The following is a 22,890-nucleotide window of genomic DNA, read 5'->3' on the forward strand; positions in this document are numbered from 1 at the left end:
CTTCTTAACTGATAACTACATGTTTTGGTTACCTCCATTAGTTGCTTTCTTAGTTATAAAGAAATCTTGTGCTGTCAGTAGATCCAGTATACTCAATTCCTCCTCATATTGTTTAAGGTAAATATCTCTGTAGCTGCATTTGTTTCACTCCCCCACCCTGTGTGTGTCCTTTCCTTTTTTTAATTCACCATAATCAAACTGGCATTTGAGAATGCCAGTTTGATAGGCTTCATTTACCTCTGACTTAGCATGTCCATGCCAAATAGCAGCAACAAACTATACTTCATCCAGTTGATTTCTGTCTCACACCACATAGCCTTATGTGTTCTGCCTTCCATGATCCTGCTACTGCCTTCATGCTGATTGGCTTCAGTTCTATTATCAGGAATACCTTCTCGCATCCTATTCTCTCTGTCCTCCTTGAAAATATAATATTCCTTGCATTATTTTCCTGTAACTATATATCCTTCTCCATCAACGAAGTCTCACCAATGTTTATAATTTTTGACCAAGAGGAATTAATCAGTATCATAAATTCTTCCTAATGTTTCTGATATGTGTGTGGCATTATTATGGAAGAATTGTGCAATATCATCTTAGGTCTATAGTTTGACCATGCATCCTATAATAATCGCCCTCCTTCTCAAAAATTTCAAACATTGAAGTTTTACAAGCCTTTTCAAGCCTCTTGTATGGTAGTAACCTTGCACTGATAATGAAATTATATACCTTCTGAAGACACTAACATCCATGGCTTACTAGTTGGAGATGGGAAGTGATATCCACTAAGTAAGCTGGGTCAGCAAACTTGCATAAAAAGTTGCCTGCATATGCATATATTTTTATGTTCTAATTGCTTTTCCACTTTAACAGTTTCTTTACAACACTAACTCCCTCCAGATCCCTTCAAGTGCAGGCCATTATTCATATATGTCCTTTTGCTATCAGTCACTCCATACCTTCACAAATTATTCACCATTCCTCTTACACATTCTATACATTGATTCATTTGCATTCACAACCTCTCTCTCTCTCTCTCTCTCTCCTCAATTCACTCTCATCATATGACAACAGACTCAATTATTTATTCTCTTGCTCTTCTTTTTGCTTCTTCCAGTAAATCAATTTCATATCTCTTAGTTCAAACTTGTCATTTTTCATACCTGCCAATGTGACATTAACTTTTAGTTTAAAACATAGGATAAAAATCTAACTAGCTGAAACATAATTTTAATCTCAAATAACTTTTTTTTTAAAGATTTTAATCTTCTGAAAATAATTTTATGACTATAGTAATTGTCATATTTTTAAAACTTGGATGAAAATGTGTATATTACTTTAATTGATTGAAATCTTTCATTGTGTACTACTGTCTAATCTTTCATCCATTACAGTGTAGTTTCCACTGCTAAGTATACAAATTTTTCAGGCTTACCAGTTCATCAGTTAGAAGATGTTCGAAGGTTAGAATGTTGCTCATATACTAAAGTTATTTATTATACAGATAAGTCGCTTACTCCTTTCCTTTGTGTTATTCCCAAAAGGTAAGGTTCTCTTAATTTTGGTTATTTTATTATCTGCATCACCTTTGGAATTCATGATTCCTGAAATCCTTCTACATTTTAACAGCATGTTCTTATTTCTTTTTCTCTGTTCATTTGCTTAATACAGTTAGCTGATGAAACAGAATTTATTATTTTTTTTCCCATAATTCAATTTAAAGTTGAAGAAAAACTTACCATCTCACTTCACATAACTTGAATGGAGCAAACTTCCAAAAATTACTACAAGCAAACATTCTGCTTATGATAGTGAATGGGAAAATGGCGTCTCTAAAGAAAACGCACATCTGTGACACAGAAGGCTTTGGTACAAAGGTCTAGCCTTGCCTTCAATTGCTATATGTATGCTCTGAAAAATGTGAAAGATTTATGTACTGTTTTGGTAAATGAGAAGAAGGAAAGCATTAACATATGTGAAAAATATCTTGATAGATTAGAGTGATTAGAAATGGGAGCATGGTAGAAGAGTTTAGGCAAGAGATAGTGAAAATGAAAAGCAAAATGAAACATCTTTAAGAGGATATTAAACATTTAAAGAAGATGGAAGAGATTGGCTGATGAGAAGGAGGAAGTTAGTATTACGAAGAAAAAGTCAAAGGATAGTCATATATTATTGTATGGGGACTAGATCGTTAGAGGCATGATGAGTAATAAAGTGTACAAAACATTATTTTCTGCTGGAACAAAGAATCAAATAACTGATGCCTTTTGCAGAAAAGGCATCAAAATTAGTGGTAGTCATGGGCAAAAATGACTTAGTTGGAGGCGGGGGGAGAATGCTGATAGACTTGAAGTTGTTGCAGCAGGTAAGGAAGAATAGTGTTATTGGAAAGGTTGTAGGTGTGTCGCCCAGATATGACAACAATGAATTGAGAAGGAGACAGATAATGAATAGTAAGATGGCAAAGGGGGTTCAATTTGTAAATCTGTGGAGTGAATTTGAAAGAAAGTTAGAACGGTTTAAAGATGATGGATTGCATTTGAATAGGTTGGCATTTAGAAAGGCTATTGTTTTCTGAGACTGCATACAATGCAGTAAATTATCAGAGTCTGCTTGTGAAGCAGGATAGTATTATTATGAGGTTGAAGATGTGGTTGCAGCAGCATAAGGTAATGAAATGCATAAAGGTGAAGATGAGACAGGTAGGAATAGAAATCCAAGTCAGGATCAGGGAAATGGGAGTGATCAGACTGAAGAGAGGTGTAGTATAGCAGATAAAATAGAGAATGTTGGTGCTGTTGGAATGGCCTCAAAGAGACAGGAGATTGTTATGTTTGTACACAAACGTAAGCATTCGAAACGAGAGAGCAGAGTTTGTTGCACTGATTGAGTCAGCATGCCCAAAGATAATTGGAATAAGTGAAACTTGGTTGTCTGAGGAGAATGTGATGTTGGGAATAGAAAGGTATATAGTTTTCTGGAAGGATAGAAATGTGAGAAGGGGAGGGGGGGAATGCTGTTAATGATTGCAGAGGAATTGTGTTCACAAAGTGAGAAAGTTGATAATGCATGCACAGATTTTGAATCTATGTGGTGTGAAGTTGAAATTAACAAGCTAGTATATCTGATAGGAATGCTGTTATAGGCCAGGGAATGCAGAGAATATTGATTGTGAAATGTTTAGGCAAATTAGTTAGGCATGTAAAAAAGGTGATCTTGATGGAAAACTTTATGATGTTGGCAAAGATTTGAATGGAGATATTCAGCTGTATGCAGATGATGCAAAGTTGGGACGAACCATGAAGAGTGGGGAAGATGAGTTGCCAAAGGGTGGCAACTCCTATAGCTAGAGATGACCTGCTAATGCTTCTGCCTGGTATCTCTACTTGGGCCTGGCTCCACACTGAAGAGACCTCAATAAAGGTCGAAACTAGTCTGGGTAGTGGCCCTTCCCTTAATGCATAACATTAGACATATCCGCAAGGAGATGTGTTTTGCATTATAGGAGATACTGAGATAGGAGTGTTGGTATCTTGCTCCACCTTTGCAACGAGTTGCCCTGGTGTTGTACCACCTTAACCCAGTCCTGAAGATACTTTCAGGCGCAAACTTTGTTTGCTCACACTTGGATAAAGGATTATATTATACATATAATAAGTTGATGCACAAGCTGCAGAGGATGAGAATAGATGGATAGGAGATCGGCATACTATATAAATTGGGATACAATACTAACAAGTTGTGTATGATGGAGCAGTGTCTCATAAAAGGAGGCTATTTGGGTGCCTCGGGGTTCTGTTCTTGGGCCCTGCTGTTTAACTTGTTTGTAAACAAAATCTCATGTGGACTGACTGGGGATCTTCAGTTGTTTGCTGATAATGGAAAGTTATAAGAAGCACTGCTGATGTTGATTTCCTTCAGGAAGGTTTGCATAGACTTTTGACTTGGACAAAGAAGTGGAGGGGGTGTAGTTTTAATATCAATAAGTGTAGGGTGTTGCATTTTGGAGCGCAGAAATACAAGGCTGTATATTATATTGATGGTGCCGTACTCTAGGAAGTGGATGAGATTAAGATTTGGGAGTGATGGTTGGACAGTAGACTGAAGTTTAGAGGGCATATTGCTAGTGTTTCAAAGACTGCACATCCTAGTGCTGCTATGATAAGAAGTACTATCACATGTAGGGATAAGGAAGTGTTTGTGCCACTGTATAAAACACTGGTCACACTGCACTTAAACTCTTCTGTCCATATTTGGTCACTTGTTTTCCATGTGATGTGAAGACATTGCAAAGGGTCTGGAGGTGAGTGATTAAGGCAATATCAGGACTTTTGACTTGCTGTCTAAGAAAGAGTATGAAAAAATGTGGATTGCAGAGTTTAGTCGATAGGAGGAAAATAGAGGGTGATATGATAGACATTTAAGTTAGAGGATTTTACTAGATTAATTCAGATGAGATTATAAAAAGAGTAGAAGGTGAGAGTGGAAAAACCTGAGGTCATCCCTGGAAGTTATGTAAGAGTGTGGTGAAGAGGGCTGTGAGAAGTAAATTTTTTACATGGAGAATTATCTGTGAATGGGCTACATTACCAGAATGTGTTGTTAATGCAAGGAGTGTTAAGGATTTTAAGAATCAGTATGATAAATATGTGTCCATGTGGTTAGCCAAGTGGTTACTCGCTCCGCAACCATATGCCTGGGAAAGGAGTGTCCTACGTTTTGATTCTCGTCGCTGACATGTGGAGCTAAGGATCTTTCTCAGACATAGACCATGTTAGCTGGTCTTGGGCATGGACTGCAGGGTTTTTCCTCCTGCAAAGCAGGCAAACCGGTCTCTTAAGAACACAATGCTTCACTTCACAGACAATTGCACATGGTTGAGCGTGGAGTAACGACCCCACCTCGTAGTGAGTTATGAAACCCAAAAATGGGTGGCCAAGGCCCTACATGTGGCTTTAGTGCCGAAGAAGATGATGATAAATATGTTGTCAGTTGAATGAACCTCCCATGATGATTCTGCCAGCTCCATTTAGGGTGCAATAATAATAATAATTTAAAATGAATATAAGTCTTACCTTTTCACAGTTAAAATTATTAAATAATCCTGTTATTCTTACATATTGCTATATGATTAACTCACATACTCGCTTCCTGTCATGCTAAAAAACCAAAATTTGCATGAAAGCTGCTTTTGTTGTGCAAGCAGTGAAGTCTGCAAAGTCTAAAATTTTGAGTTGAATAACTCAAATTTGTGAATTTTTCAGACTTTTCTTAACATCAGATATTAGGATGAAACTTTTTCTACTGTACAGTACTTGTAAAATTAATAAATTTCCATTTTTGTGGGCCAAGTGGATAGCAACTTTTAGCTCTCCAAACAACAAGCGATGGGTTCAGATCTCATTATGGCATTAAATGTTTGTCAATGCTTTAAGTGGTAGATGAATTTTATTATCTAGTGTGAGAACTCCACCATACTGCTTACTGGAGACGTTCCATGTTTTTGTCTCTAGAAATCCTGAGAAACCTGTTACACTTCTAGAGAAAGCTTTCCAGATGGGTGGTGAGAGAGGACTTGTGTGGGGTCCTTCGCAGGAAAAATGAAAGAGAGCAGTTGGAGAAATGACTAGCAAGTAGTATAGAAAAGGAGCAAAAGAAGGGAGAGCAGTATTAGGCAAAGAAAAAAGTATGAAAGAACAAAATGAGTATAAGGAGAGATTTTTGTATGGAGACTTGGTTATAAGAGGTGCACTTGAGGAGAGCATGATGAATTCATTTCCCTGGGACAAACATTAAGGATATTAGTGATGCCAATAAGATACAGAGGGATAGAAATTATTATTTTGGCAGGTACAAATGATCTGTCAGGTGAAAAGTGTGGTATAAGAGAAGATATTAGAGTTGCTGGTACAATTGAAAATGAGAGAGAATAAATGACTGCTGCTATGGTATGATAGAGGTAAGTTGAGAAGGGCAATGATTGCAAATAAGTCAGTTTGAGGTTGTACAGGACAAATGATGTGGAGTTTGTGTGGATTAAATTCGATGGATGAAGGGATTTATGTAAGACTAATGGTTTGGATTTAAATGCAACCAGAGTTAGGTGTCATGAGAAAGCATTAATCGCTGAGAGGTCTGAAATGCTGAGTAAGCCTGAGTTTTCAGTGAGGATATTCACTTTATTTTCATCAATAAATAAATTAAAAGTTCATAAACGACAGTCTCTTCTTATTCCAAGGAATCTTAAACTTGAGACTCGTGTAAATTCAGAATATATGGAGTATCAAAAATTCATTCAAAGTCAGCCTGGTTAGCTAAGTGGTTAGCATAGCCACTCTCCAACCAAAAGGCTGCGCTTCTATATATTTCATAACTCCTCACACTCTTATTCTCACAATATTCTTTCCACATTATCTTCTTGTGAATTTCTTGCTTAATAAGATTGCACATCCATTTCACTCCCAACCTATTTATTCTTCGAAAACTAGAGTTACATTCAGATACCTCCTCATTTAAGCACATTTTCAAAGATTCCCATGCATTGCTGACATTTTTTCCCATTTAATAACTTACATTTTTACCTGGAAAGCATAGCATGATTGCTGTCACCAAGTGGTGGTAAAATGGTCATATTCTTAAGATTAACAAATCTAATGAATATCTTTTGAATAAGTTCAAAAGCTATGAACAAATCTAACTACCCAATCAATGTTTGGATAATTAGTCATCCATAAGTACCCATAAGGCTAAATTGGCTATTTTCTTCATACTCTACAACTGAGTTGCCAGGTCTGTAGCAACACACACCCCACCATATATTTCATTCTGTTAGCCTCCACTTCACAGCAGATAGTCTCAAACTCGCTGTTACATAGGATATTGTTATCGTAGTTTTCTTGCATGTCTATCCTAACTGTACTTAAGTCATCTGATATCATTGGTAGTACTCTCCCTCCTCTATCTCTTTTGCCATTCCTAAAAGTAGTATACCCATTACACTTGATCCCAGTTACCATATCTGGTTTTGATAGCCAGGTTTCATTAATGCCAACAGTATTAGGCCACATTGTATTCATCATATTATATATTTCCATCTGTTTCAGTTTAGCTACCAGCTTGTTATGGAACAGTCTATCAAAGGCCCTGTTGTAATAAGCTCAAATTGCTAAAAGCATGATCTACTACTAACACCCATGCTGATCATCATAAAGAATACTATTATTATTAACCCATTTGTAAATCCTAATCCTCACCAACTTCTCTAGCATGTGTAACTCCAGACACACAGCCAAATTAAATCATGCCAAAATGTATACAATGCTCTGTTCTTTGTTGCTTTTGTACATTCTGTATGTAATTGCTTTGTTTCCCACTACTCATTTATTGTATCAAGTAAATTATAACAGTTGGATATGTGACCAGTTATCAGATATTTATCAGCAAGCTGGGGGAGGGGGTAACACTATCTTGAAAGAGGATAGCCATTACTGATGTGCCACAGGGGTCTGTTTTGGCATCATTGTTATTTAGTTTGTGTATTAATGATAATGGGATGGGTTTAACTAGTGATATACAACTGTTTGCAGATGATGCAAATAGGGGAGCAGATGTTGTGGCCTTACAGGAGGACTCAAATGGATTGTATGAATGAGCAACAGTATGGTATGGTCAACTCAATGTTGCAAAGTGTAAGATTCTGAAATTTGGTCATCAGCAATGATATGCAAAGTATACACTTGGTGGGGAAATTTAGGAAGAAGTTAAGGAAACAAGAGACCTGGAAGTCGTGGTGGTGGGCTAAAGTTCAGCGGTCACATTGCACAAGTTGTGAAGATGCATCAGATTATGCCAATGATGCAGAGGATCTTAACATGCAGATGATTTCATTGTATAAGGCCTTGATCAGGCTTTATATGGATTATTGTGCACAGATTTGGTCCTCTGCTTTTTATGGTGATGATACATTGGAAAAGGTTCAAAGACTGATTAAGGTGGTAACTGGTCTTTGGGATGTGGAGTGTGAAGACAGTTTGAGGGAATGCAGTTTGCAAAACCGTGTGAACAGGAGGAAGAGAGGGGATATGATGGAAGCATTTAAGTTGGTGAAGAGTTGTTACCAGGTTAATGTTGAAGAAATTTTTCATAGAACAAGGAGACATACCTGGAAGCCGTTTAAGGAGGGTGTGAGCAGGTTCTTTGCAAGCAGAATGGTTGTGGAGTGGAATGCATTACCTAACATTGTGGTGAACGAAATTAATGCAAGATAGAAGGTGTTCTGCTATTATCACATCATAAATAAAATAATTATGTTAAAAGCTAAAAAAATACAAAAATAGAAACAGTATCTTTATTTTGTTAAAATAAATGAGTAACAGTAAAATAAAAATAATAAATTCATTGAAAAATATATTCTTACTGACTGTGACAACTACTTTAACCATATAATTAGGTATATATGCTTGTATATTGCTTTACAAATACTAGCCAAATAACGGCAACTAAGCTATCAGTTATGTGTGTGGATGAACGACACTTAACTCCCTACCGGCCGAGGTGGATGAAATAGCCACCCACCATTTTTCATGGATCAAAACTTCATCGGCATTCCACCTTTTATCATACAATCCCCCCCCCCCCATCGTTAATCCCTGACTGGCGATTTTAGAGGCGTTAATGGATTAACTGTGGTGGAGTGACCTTTGTGTCACTTGTCTTTATTTGTACTGTGTTACTTGGAATTTCCTTTACTGTCCTACAATATTTGACCCTTTTATGCTGCACAATTTATTGGTCTCTTCTTGAAAATAAACAAATTTCATGTGTGCAAAAATAATCAATCCTGAAATGACCAGAGATCAGCCTTTGCAATGAATCTAGTAATAGTAAATTTGCTGTCTTTTATTCTTCAAATGAATGCAATGGAACAAGACAACTTTATGTTCTTTCACTTTACTGACAATATAAAAGAAATTTTTTTTCACGAATTTTCAAATGTTTGTTCAAATGTAAGGTTTTAAAATGTGGGCCCCATAGATAGTGAGGCCCTAGCTTGCGCCTAATGTGCCTTATGGTAAATGCTGCCCTGTTCCTCTTACAGGATACCACACTCCCATATGTAACTTTCTGATACCTATCTGACAGCCAGTCACTGATCCAACTCAGAAGTCTGTTATCCAATCCCATCTGTTTCAATTTATTTGTTAGTTAGTTGTGTGGAAGCCTATCAAAAGCTTTTGCAAAATCCAAGTACATCACTATATATGCATTTCCTCTGTCCAAGATTTCATGACTTTGTTTTAGTACATAAGTTAGTAGAACAAGATCGTCTCCCTTAACAAACCCATGCTGATATCCACAAAGAATACTAAGAATACTGCTGTTTTCAGCCCAATTCTGTTTCTCAGCCCAATCCTACTTCTTACCAATCTATCTAGTACCTTCACCACAACTCCAGATATACAGAATTCACCAATAATTTGAATCCACATCCTTATCACCATCTTTATGCAGTGGAACAATTTTATTTATTTTCTTTCCACTGTGTTGAAACCTGTGCTGTTATAAGACTTATTAAACAAGCCAATGTTACTGCCAGTTCCCTGGAACATTCCCTTAAGATGTGTGGTAATATGTCATTAGATATGACATGGCAATTGGGAGAATATTAATACAAGATTCTGAAAAGGAATCATAGAACTGTGAGTCTTTAAACCCGAGGAGCTGACTGTCAACAAGCATTTAGTAAATAAAAGAAGATATTGCAGTCAATGTTCTAATTGAATGTTTGAAGAAACACTGAATAGAAAATTTCATCTTCTGTCTTGAGGACCAGATTACTATGGAAAAAACAATTGGTGAAATTTGAAACTGTAAAGTGGCTTAACATGAAGAGCTCAACTTAAATATGTTGTTTATGAAGTAGTGGAAGAAACTCCTTTCTGTGGTACAAAAATTTGTAAATTGTGCATCAATTTAGGACTCCAAGAGGTAAGAATATTTATACTTCAGTGAGACAGGAAGAATAACATTGTATGCTACATAAGAGTAATAAAGGATCCCATGCAAAAGAAGAAAATTTTTATATTTTTGGAAATGACCTAACAAGGAAACTAACTCTGAACATTTTTGTTGTTTTTGTGAAAACAAGGTGTTTAGTCTGGTAGATGTGATTAAGTATATATCAAACAATCCAATAATAGAATGAGTCAGAGAATTAATGATTTTAATATTTTGGGATAAGAAAATATCTAAAGGTAGATTTATTTTAGGCCTTGGATCCAGTTAATTTTGTAGTTATTTATGTAATTTTATTTAAAATGTATGTATTGTTTTATTTTCATTAAATGTGTATATATATTTTTTTTATTTTATCTTGAAGCTGTGATTTTATTGGATTTTAATTGAAATAGTTAAGTTGTTGCAACAATCGGAAATTGAACCCTGTGTAATTACTAAACACTCAGGGTAAAATTCTCTTTATAGAGATGAAATAAACAATCTCTGCTTTATACTTCATTTTGACAATATCAATAATGGGTGTATTGCAAATCCTGACATATGTGTTATGAAACCAAAACTAATAATGTACTAACATAAACAATTTGTAAAAATATTCATAATTTTAAATTATGACCATTTTTACATCAGTTTCATCTTTCACTGATTTTTTTTTATATATTTTTTTATATTTAGCTATATCTAACACAAACTTAGAATTATTTTCTTATGCCTAGATCTTAAATAAAAAAGTTAGTATAAGGCATCAGGATAGGAATGGGACTAACGGGCTTCTGCATTAGTATACATGAAATGCAGAAGCCCGTTAGTCCCAGTTGGCTCTTCCAGGCCACAGGTTATTGGCATTAATGAAACATGGCTGACAGAAGATGATATAGCTAGTGGGATAGAATGTGAGGGGTATAGTGTGTTCAGGAGGGACAGAGAGAATAAAATGGGGGGAGGAGTGATATTGATGATTGCTGATGAACTGCAGCCAAGGAGAATAGAAGTAGAACTGCAGGATAGAGAAAAGAGCACATTTGAGGCTATTTGGTGTGAGATTGTGACTAGCAGAACAAAATATACAGTTCTGTGCTGCTATAGACTAGGTGATGGAAAAGATGGTGGAGATAGTATGCATAAGCAAATAGAAGCAATGACTGGAAGGAGGGTAATTATTATGGGAGATTTCAACTATGGTAACATTGATTGGAAGGAGGAGAGGACACATGGGAGGAAGGAAATGGATTTTATGCAGTTATAACTACCTGAGACAGCATGTAATGGAATATACTAAGGGTTCAAGAGTGCTTGACCTAGTAATTGCATCTGAGAATTTGACTGTATTGAATATGACCATGTTGCCACCAATTGGTGAGAGTGATCATAAAGTCTTGACCTGGGAGGTGGCTAAATGTGTGGAATTTTCAATTAAGACAGGGTACATGTGGAATTACCAGACTGATAAGTATGAAAATCTTAGGAGGTTGCTTAGTTCAATGCCATGGCATGTAAAATTACAAGGGCTGGAGGTTGATAGTGCATGGTAGGTGGTTAAGGAGTGTGTAGGAGGCAATAGCTGACTGTATACCTAGAGTCCGAATAGTAAATCAAGTAGGGGTTAAATGGATGAATAACATCATTAAGCTTGAGCTGCAAAAAAAGAAACAACTGTGGAGGGAATTTAAGGAGAAAGGTGACCTGCAGGCACATGAACGGTATAAAGCACAGGCCAGAAGGGTAACGAGTGTGGTAAGAAAAGCAAAAGCGGATTATGAAAGAAAATTAGCCATGCAGGCTGAAGAGAATCCCAAACAGTTTTTTCGATATGTTGCAAGTAAAAGAAAAAATGTATACAGCAGAATGATTTTAAAAAATGCCGATGGTAGGGAGGTAACCGAATCAGTTGATATAGTGGAATTACTGAGTGAGCACTTTTCAAGAGTATATCATCCAGGTGGTGATATTGCAGGAATGAAGGAACCAACAGCTTATACGGAATTGTGGTGAATGAAGTGAAGGTGAATAGTCTATTACAAAACCTCAATGTGAATACATCTGTGGGATTAGATGGTATACCATCTCGTGTCGTATATGAAGCGGCTAAAGAATTGTCAGTGCCCTTGACCATTTTGTTTAATTTGAGTCTCGGGTCTGGGTTAGTCCCGAGGGGGTGGAAAGAGGGGAATATAGTTCCACTTCATAAAGGAGGTTCCAAGACTGCTGTTGTAAATTACCGGCCTATCAGTATATCAGGAGTCATTGCCGAGGTCTTGGAGAAAGTAGTCGAGGAAAATGCAGGAATGGATAGATGAAAATGGAATACTGCATGGTTTTGTGAAGGGTAGATCATGCCTCCAGTAACTTGCTCACGTTTTATAACACAGTGACAGCGGCACTGGATAAGGGTAATGAGTTTACAATGATTCTGCTGCACCTTGCTAAGTCCTTTGACAGGATACCACATGGAATTCTAATCAGCAAACTGTGGCATATGGGATGGATAGGAGGGTGGTTGATGGAGAGATATCAGAGAGCAGTTTATTCAGTAGTAGAATCCAAAAGATGGCCTGTAATTAATGGTGTGCCGCAGGGGTCTGTTCTTGGACCACTACTGCTTAATTTATTCATTAACGATATAGGAAAGGATCTTAGAGGAACTGTTCATTTGTTTGCTGACGATGCAATGTTGGGTAGAGCAATAGTGAATGCAGAGGATGTCAAAATTTTGCAGGATGATTTGGATAGTTTGGAGGACTGGGCTAAGGAGAATGGATGTCAATTTAATGTGGCAAAATGTAAGGTTATGCATTTTGGGGTGAAAAGATTAGCAGCAGTATACCACATTGGTGGAACTGTACTCCAGGAGATTGATGCCAGGGATTTGGGAGTGTTGGTGGATAGGGAGTTGAAGTTTAGGGCAGTTTAGTTGAATGTGCACATTGCAAAAGTGGCTAAATCAGCTTATCAAATCACTTGGTTACTGAAGAATACTTTGAAGAGCAGAGACAAGCAAGTTATTGTTCCTCTGTATCAAGCCTCCCATCTAGACTATTGTGCCCAGATTTGGGCACCAGGGTTTCTTCTTGATGGAATGGAGGTGGAGTGGATCCAGAGACGAGTGACCAAGATGATAGCAGGTCTATGGAATGAACGTTATGAGAACAGGTTGAAGATTTGTGGGTTGCAGAAATTGGTTGATAGGCAGAAGAGGGGTGATATGATTGAAACATTCAAATTACTGAAGGGTTTCTATAAGATTAATTCAGAAGATATTTTTGAGAACAGGACTGGTGGTGGGAGGACTAGGGGCCATCCATGGAAACTGGGCAAGAGTGTGGTTTGCAAGGGTGTTAGAGCTAGGTTTTTTACTTGGAGGGTGGTAAATGAGTGGAATAAGCTGCCAGAGTCTGTTGTGGGAGCCATGACTGTGAATGAGTTCAAGGCGAAGTATGATAGATACTGTGTGAATGTTGAATAGTTGTTCTTGACATGATGTTAGGGCCTCCCTCGATGAGTCTAAGGACTCCTTGAAGTTGCCCGTAATAATAAAGAGGTTCTTACTGATCATTATTTACAATCTCTGAATGATTACTAGTTTCAGAATCATTTGATGCCAAAGATATAATTGAGAATTTACATCTTCCTATTCATTATATATACAAATTTCATCATTTCTGTACTTTTCATATATTTCACTTAAATTATTTGAATTATATTTTAAATTTACAGAATCATCACTATCAGAATCAAATTCTACAGGCTGAGATTCTTTATCTTCACTAACTAAATTAGAGGTATTTTCTCATTCCTCTGGTTTATTTAATTCTAAGTTAACTAATCTGTGATATTCTGCTACAATCTCATCTATATTAAATTCTTTTAGATTATCATCACTGTTATTTTGTACATTATCTGAATTATGTACCCTTGGGTTTCTAGAATTTCTTGCATTAGGTTTTTGTTTTACCTGAATTTCTTAATTTTCTCCTTTGCTGTGTAATTGAATTATGAGGTTTGAAACTATTCTTTTTCCTACTATCTAATTGTGAATGAGATGCAGAATTAGTATCAGGAAAACAATCCTCATTTTTCAATATTTTATTCATGTTGTCTACTAACATAATTAAATTTCTGGGCAGTGGCCAGAAATAAAAAAGGTTTGGACAGTGGTCATTTCCATTGTGGATAGCATTTTTATACATCTGAATGAACCTTTATCAAGGCCTTTCAACTGAAGGTGCACCAACCAGTCTCATGTGAAGGTGGCATTTATTTTTTAGCCAGCCTGGTTGGCCGAGTGGATATCCGCTCTCCAGTTAAAAGGCTGCAGGCTCGAATCCTGCCATGGGCATGGATATTTGTGATTGTCTGTGAAAATACCAGTGGTGGTTCATGGTAGATGGCATTGGTGTAGTTGCAGTCAGTTGGCGATTGAATGGTGGAGACTGAGTTGTAGAAAAGGTGCCCTCCCTCGATTGAACACCTCCAAGGAGTCCGAGGACTCCTTGGAAGTGTCAAATAATAATAATAAAAAAAATTCACAGGAGAAAATTGGTCTAGAATTCTATATGGACCTGAAGCTTTCCTTCCTAATTTCACAACCCTTTTTATACTAGATTTATCATCTAACAATACTAAGTCTCTCAGTGCAAATGACCTATACTTTCTGAAACAATTAATATACTATCTGGTTTTCTCTGAACTTAATTTACTTATTTCACCTACTAACCTAGGAGTAGTGGAAATTTTATTGTTATTATTATTATTTGACACTTCCAGGGAGTCCAAAGACTCATCAAGGATGAGTGTGCCAACAGCATCGAATGATTGGTCGCCTTCCAACTACTAACCGCGCTCAAACTTACTTAACCGAGCCATTAGTAGCAGAGGCTCTACTAATCGACCAACCTTTGCCGGCAAGCTACTACTGTTTCTAGGTACTCATTTATGTCATTGTATCCTGTGTTAGGAATGACTGAAACAAGTTCATTAGGAAAGATTGGATCAAAACTATATAAAGCAAAAGATGGTTTTTCCTTGATAGCACAATGAAAAGCAGATCTGCATGCAAATAATGCTTGAGAAAGATGTGTCCCAATCATTCATTTTAGTGTTTGCCAGATTGGAAAGTATTTGCTGTATATTTTTATTCTTCCTTTCACACATACCATTACACTGTAGTTGGTAAGGTATAGTAAAAAATCTTCCTAACATTGAATAATTTACAGAATTGTAACAACAGTTTAGATGTAAAATTTGCTCCTTGATCTGAGAGTAAAGTCTAAGGAGTTCAATATCTACAAATAATCATATTCAAGAACTTTCTTGCAATTTATCTTTCAGTTTATCTTTCATTGCAACTGCTTCAGGAAATCTAGTTAGCATATCTATTGCTACTAGAATATACTTGTTGCCTTTTTTTTTTAGTAATTGGCAGTGGATTTACTACATCAATAGCAACAGCCTGAAAAAGTCTCGTTTGAATTGGAAATAGTGGTAGAGGAGCTTTTCTTCTGAAAGGGAATCTTAATTAGCATTTATGGCATAATTTGACATGTAAGCGTGTCACTACAATGCTGAAGACTAGAACTCGTTCTGTGGCAGATTTGGAAAACATCGAATTTTAAAAAGGAAACAAGCCAAGTAATATCCAGAAAAAAATGCCACATAATGCCAGCCTGGTTGGTCGAGTGATTAGTGTATCCATTCTCTAGCCAAAAGGCCGTGGGTTTGAATCTTGCCGTGGGCATGGATGTTTGTGATTGTCTGTGAAAATACTAGTGGTGGTGGTGGGCAGTAGATGGCATTGGTGTAGATCTGCGAATTCGCTGTAGTTGGTAGACTTAGTAGAGACGGAGAGTTGTAAGCGCCCTCCCTCAATGAGTCTTTGAACTCCTTGGAGGTGTCATGTAATAATAATCACTACAAACATCTCAACGAAACAAATCTTTAAATGATGCTTTTATTTCACATTCATTATTTGTAATCTACGAACTGTTAATTTTGCCCAGAATATAATAAATGCTACATATTAGAATTTCTTTTCCTCCTTCAAACAATGATCAACTATTCATTAACTTCAAATACTTATGATATTTATCTATTTTTTGTTGCAGCAAAGAAATTTAAAGTTCTACATTTATTTCTGCCTATGCTTGGCATTGTTTACAATCATGCAAATTGAAAGTTGAAGTTAAAAAATTTATCATTATCCATGTGAAAGCTAATAAGTTATGTTGCATGCTGTATATTCTTCTGTTACATTGACTGTTACATACAATCACTGGTAGTATTTCTTCACTTCCAGTAATGAAACTTAACATGAAATTTATTAAAATGTGAAATCTCAGTTTCCCTTCATGTAAAAATATCGGCTGTTTCTTCCAAATTACATTGAATACCAAATTAATATACTATACCGTGGTGGGTATAAAGCTTGAGCCGATGCACTGTGGCTTTTTGGTCTACTAAAAGTGACACTGGTTTCACAACCACAAAACTAATCCAAGAAAACAAAACTCATGTCAAATGAACCCAAAACACTAAATCAAATCTGTAAAGGACTGGTGTTTGGTACTTGTTAGCAGTGTTTCTAGTGTCTATCATGTATTGGTTATTATTCCTGGAGGACCTCTCCATGGCCCTCGAAATAACCTTACCATATACTCACTGAAATGAACAAATCACCACTTCAACAATAAACAAACAAACAAAAAAAAAAACCATGAAAAAATGAATACCAGAAATGTGGCCAACAAGTACTAAACACCTGTGGCCGTTGGAGACTAACCCACCGATTGTGCCTCACCTAAAAATGATTTTAGGTAGGCCTTCCTGCTGTGACCCACCTCATAAACATCAAAGAAAGATGGAAAGAGTATACAGAAGCCCTTTAGGAAGGAAAGTTGGAAAAATATTCCAGAGAAAGGTAATGGCAAACCACCTCTGTACCTTGCCAAGATCATTCCATGAGCATGCCAAAAATGAGAAAGTACAATATGGTGCTTGATGGTAAGACCCCTGGGCCTGAAGGCATCCAACATGCAACTGGGGAAGAACAGAGGGCTTCCACAAGTAGAACTAGTTTTTATGATGTGTCCAAGTCAAACCCGGAAGGAAGCTTGGTCACGGATGTTGCTGGTTGGAAAAAGGAGGCTCACTGTTTCACTAGAAACCACAGGATTGGAACTTGGAATGTTAGAAGTATGAACCGAGGTAAGATGGAAATGAAGCACAAGAAGCTGGATATATTGTGAATAAGTGAACTTAGATGGACAGGAAAATGGGCCATTTTCAGTCAGGGAACTATATGGTGTATTACTCAGTACATGACTCAAATTGAAAAAATTGAGTATCTTTCTTACTCAGGAAAAAGATGGCTAAGTATGTATTGGGTTATAATCCAGTGAGTGACAGAATCATTTCTCTCAGAGTTAGTGGGCATCCAATGAATATGACCATCATTCAGGTTTATGCACCTACTACAGAGGCATCACAAGAAGACATTGAAGAATTTTATGCCAAGTTACAAGAAGTGATAGATGCAGCACCAAAGTGAGATTTATGATTACTTACCAGATATTGGAATGCAAAAGTGGGAGAGACTGAGGAACAAGGAATAACAGGTCGTTCTGGTTTAGGTATTCATAACACTGCAGGGAAGAAACTAGTAGAGTTTTGTGCAGAGAATTCTTTGTTTGTTGCTAACACTTGCTTTAAACAGCACAAAAGAAGATTGTACACGTGGATATCACCTGATGGACAATACAGAAATCAAATTGACTATATAAGAGATTTAGTTTAATCCTTTATCCAAGTATGAGTAAACAAAGTTTGCGCTTGAAAATATCTTCAGGATTGAGGAAAGGTAGTGCAACACCAGGCAACTCTGAGCAAAGGTGGCCCAAGCTGTCATCACTCCTATCTCAGTATCTCCCATAATGCAAATAACATCTCCTTGCCGATATGTATAATGTTATGCATTAAGGGAAGGACCACTACCCAGACCGGTTTAGACCTTTATTGAGGTCTCTTCAGTGGGAGCCAGGCTCAGAGGCAATGGAGAGGTCATCTTTACCTATAGGAGTAAAGATGACCTCTCTCTTATTAAATTGCTCTGGATTTATAGAAAGATGTTGAAAGTTTATTTTGCACTTGGTTAGACTATAATAGATTTAGTTTAATTCTTTATCCAAGTGTGAGCAAACACACTTGGATATCTTCAGGACTGAGGAAGCATTATTGGTCCTCCTTTGCTCCGAGTTGCCTGGTGTTGCACTGCCTTTCCTCAGTCCTGAAGATATTTTCAGGTGCAAACTTTGTTTACTTACACTTGGATAAAGGATTAAACTAAATCTATTATAGTCTAACCAAGTGCAAAATAAACTTTCAACAAATTGACTATATACATGGACAAAGATGGAGAAATGCAATTCAGTCTGTCTAGACTTTTCCAGGTGCAGACTGTGGAACAGACCATGAGTTATTAGTGGCTATGATACATGTGAAACCACGGAAACTGAAACAACACAAATGTCGATCAGATATGATCTTGGAAACATACCAGCTGAATGCAATATTAGCATACAGAACAGATTCAGCACACTCAATTTGTGTGAAAGAGAACCAGATGAACTATGGGAAGAGATTAAAGATATAATTAAAACAGAAGCAAAGAAGAATATTCCAACAGTTTGTAAGAAGAAGTCCAAATGGCTGTCAGAAGATTCAGACAGCCATTTGGATTTCAAAACTGCTCAGGAAAGGAGGAGAATGAAGTTCACAGGAAATTTGCAGGAAGTACGGCATTTGAATGCAAAGTTTCAACGACAAGCCAGAAGAGACAAGAAAAAAAAATACTTTAACCAGGAATGCCAACAAATAGAAGATCAAAACAAGAGATCTTTTCAAAAAGATCAGAGAACTAACAGTGAAGTTTAGTGCCAAGGTGACAGTATTGAAAAGTAAACACAAAGGATATCTTACAGAAGCTGCAGACATCAAAGAAAGATGGAAAGAGTATACAGAGTCCCTTTACAGAAAGGACTCCAAAATTACTGAGAAATTTGAAGAGCAGGATTATACACAGGAGCCAGTACCACTGGAGAGTGAAGTGAGGTGGGTACTGCAACAGCCATCCACTAAGAAAGCACCAGGAGGAGATGGAACACCCATTGAGCTGCTCAAAGCCCTGGGAGAAGAGATGGTTAAAATTTTAACAGCTCTGCCAGCAAATTTGGATCACAACTACATGGCCTAGGGAATGGAAAAAATCAGTTTATATACCTTTATTGAAGAAAGGCGATGCAAGAGAGTGCCAAAATTACAGAACTATAGCATTGATTTCTCATGCAAGTAAAGTCTTACTTAAGATCATTCAGAAAAGACTGGAACATTCATAAAGAGAGAAATGCCAGGTGAACGGGCAGGATTTCGAAAAGGCAGAGGAACAAGAGATCAAATTGCCAATGTGAGATGGATAAGAGAAGATCACAGGAATATCACAAGAATGTCTACCTTTTGTTTCCTTGACTGTAGCAAGGCTTTTGACTCTGTAGATCATGTGAAACTGTGGAATGTGTTAAGAACAATTGGAGTCCAAGAGCATTTCATTATCCTTCTGAGGAATCTTTATTATGAACATGAAGCTACTGTCTGAACAGATCTTGGAAAAGCTGAGTATTTCACAATAGGTAAAGGGGTGCGACAAGGATGTATTTTATCTCCGTACCTATTTAACTTGTACAGCGAATACATTTTAAGAATGGCAGGGCTGGAGGAGTCTTCAGTTGGAATTAAAATTGGTGGAAAAAAAATAATTTGAGGTATGCAGATACTTCCGATGATACCACCTTGCTAGCAGAATGCAAAGAAGATTTGAAGGAACTTATTATGAAAGTTAAAGAAGAAAGTGCTAAATATGGTCTTAAACGTAACCTGAAAAAGATAAAAGTTATGGCAGCATGTGAACTTAATGATTTTGAAGTAGATGGGGAGAAAATGGAAGCAGTTAACAATTTTGTGCTCCTAGGATCCTGAATTGATAAAAATGGTTATTGTACTGAAAAAGTTAGAAGATTATTACTTGGAAAGAAAGCAATGACAAATTTAAGCAAGATCTTTAAAGATATTAGCCTCGCAACAAAAATCAGAATCATGAAAGCAATGGTATTCTCTATGGTACTGTATGGATGTGAAAGGTGGACCCTGAGAAAGAGTGAAAAAAGGGAAGATAGATGCATTTGAATTATGGGTTTGGAGATTCTTACTAAGAATACCGTGGACTGCAAAGCAAACCAATAAATCAGTAATAGACAGAATAAAGCCAGATTACTCCCTCGAAGCTATGATCATCAAGCAAAAATTGTCATACTTTGGACATATTATGCAAGCAAATGACAGTCTGGAGAAGTTGATGGAAGAAGGGGAAGACCAAGAATTAGATGGGTGAATGTAGTTAAAGAAGCAACTGGAGTGTGCTTGGAGGTTCTGAAAGACATGGTCAGATCGGAATGGAGATTATGTTCGTGGAGTCGCCAGGAGTCGGAAACAACTCGATGGAACACACACACACACACACACACACACTCCTGCTGTGGCCCACCTCATAAACACCCACCCACCACTTAGACATATCATCAGAAGTGACATTGCTGGACAACTGACATGCCACCATGCCTACCCCCCCCCACCCACCCAGGCTGCCACATCACACCCACTGATCTTCTCCAGCTCAAAAGGACCTCCACCAACCAGTTTTGCCCCTGTAAACACTCACCTGCATTTCCCAGCTCAAAGATGCTGACCTCAAAAATACATATCTCCTACAAAGAGCTCACTCACTGTGTCCCACCTCAAGAAAACATCTGCAGCCTTTAAAAAAAAAAAAAAAAAAAAAAAAAAAAAACCACCCTGGTTTGCCACTTCCGAAATGCACGTCTACCACCTTAAAACCCACCTACCCTTCCTGTCCCCCTCATGATATACGCTAAACTACATACCTTCCCCCTACAAAACACATGCACTCCTTCATGCTGCATTCATCATAAAAAAAAAATTAGCTGCAATACCTAATATAATGTGAACAGAAAGTAACAAACAACCATTATAAAGAAGAGCACAATAACGACGATCTTACAGCCAAGTTACTTAAACTCCACTTAAGAAAAGCATGAAAAGAAAATAACCAGCCAAATAGCCCACTGAAATTTTTTAAAAATTAAAAAATGATCCACATGTTTCTCTTATTTTGCACGGTGGCGCATAACGGTTGCCAATTCTTCCACTAAACGGCATACAGGTTGCCATAATGACATACTTCCAGTGATGTTGGAATCATACACACCATGTCACATGTTTTTGTTTATGTAGTATCAGAGAGCAATCTATTATTATATATCATAAAAAAAAAACTTCCACTTTCAGTTGAAAAGCCACAATAAAGATTCTTTAAATTCCAGGTAGGATTTGAACCCAGATCTTTGTCAAAAAAGCTAGAAAGTTTAAATTGTGATACATTTAACTTTATATTAGGTTTTGGAGTCATATCTTTCCTTTATGTAACTATTTTTTTTTCCATCTCAAATCTCAAGTTACACAAAGTTAGAGTTGCAGAACACTTACATAATGCATTATAGACCTGTGTAACAGATTTGCAAGATGCATTACATGAGTAATGTAATGTGATGTGATGTAATGCAATGCATCACATCACATTACATCATAATGTGATGTAATATAATGCATCACATCACTCATGTAATATAATGCATTACATGAGTAACTTAGGTATTGCTGTACATTAAAAGGTATATAGATTACAGTACTGAACTGAATGGTCAATGATTGACCATTCACTTCAGTACTATATTCTTTTCAAATGTAATTTGAAATACCTTTCAAATGTAACATTTCAGCACTGAGATGGTGAATTTTCCTTCAGAAGAACATGCAAAACATAGTATTTTTGTAGTATGCTCTTATATGGAAGAAAGCTTTTTTTTTCCTTTTTACTTTGAATAAATAAATATTTATTCGAAGTAAAGTAAATATTTATTTAAATAAAGGTAATATTTTTGTGAATGTGTATTACAGAATTGGTGAGGTCACACTTAAAGACTTCAAAATGTTATTCGACAGGCCCGGTCACTTCCGTTTTCATTTCAAGACCCTAGATCCAGAATTTGGAATGGTAAAAGAGGAGGTAAATTGAATGATTCAAACAGTATTTAAAATTTATCTTGCTTCTGTTTGTTATTATGTTATTATTTAATGAGTCTGACTCCATGTGCAGTCAGACTCATCGTAGAAGGTTCCCCTGTCATATGTGCAGCTCATCATATCATGCCTTAAATATATTCAAATACTCTGCAGATCCTACACTCTCAGGCAATGCATTCCAATCATTCATAACTTGCCATGCAATAATACAATGGAACCAGAATATCTTTACTTCTACAAGTCAGTATCATCTCCATCATTCCCAGAATTCTTGTGTTGTCCTCACACTTTTGGCAGTATGTACTTTAAATTTTGGAAGTTTATTTTGCACTTGGTTAGACTATGATAAATTTAGTTTAATCCTTTATCCAAGTGTAAGCAAACAAAGTTTGTGCCTGAAAATATCTTCAGGACTGAGGTAAGGTGGTGCAACACCAGGCAACTTTGAGCAAAGGTGGACCAAGCTCTCATCACTCATTGTCTCAGTATCTCCCATAATGCAAAGCACATCTCCTTGCAGACATGTATACTGCTGTGCATTAAGGGAAGGGCCACTACCCAGACTGGTTTCGACCTTTATTGAGGTCTCGTCAGTGGGAGGCCGGCCCAAACGTGGAGATACTAAGGCAGAAGCAATAGGAGAGGTCATATTTACCTATATGAGTT

The 22,890-nt window shown here is 36.9% G+C and overlaps 1 protein-coding gene across 1 annotated transcript in view; it reads left to right on the forward strand.

The window, feature by feature from the left end:
• Window positions 1-22,890, forward strand: part of LOC150094090 (dixin-like) — a 334,744-nt gene that overhangs the window by 307,929 nt on the left and 3,925 nt on the right. The window contains exons 16-17 of the mRNA XM_090412948.1: window positions 1,430-1,544; window positions 22,099-22,207. Of these exons, the coding sequence (XP_090269074.1) occupies window positions 1,430-1,544; window positions 22,099-22,207 (224 nt within the window). The remainder of the gene's footprint in view (window positions 1-1,429; window positions 1,545-22,098; window positions 22,208-22,890) is intronic.

This window comes from Typopeltis vanoorti, chromosome 23 (assembly GCF_054136105.1).
Source record: "Typopeltis vanoorti isolate ZY-2024b chromosome 23, IOZ_Tvanoo_1.0, whole genome shotgun sequence".
Classification (NCBI taxonomy): domain Eukaryota; kingdom Metazoa; phylum Arthropoda; class Arachnida; order Uropygi; family Thelyphonidae; genus Typopeltis; species Typopeltis vanoorti.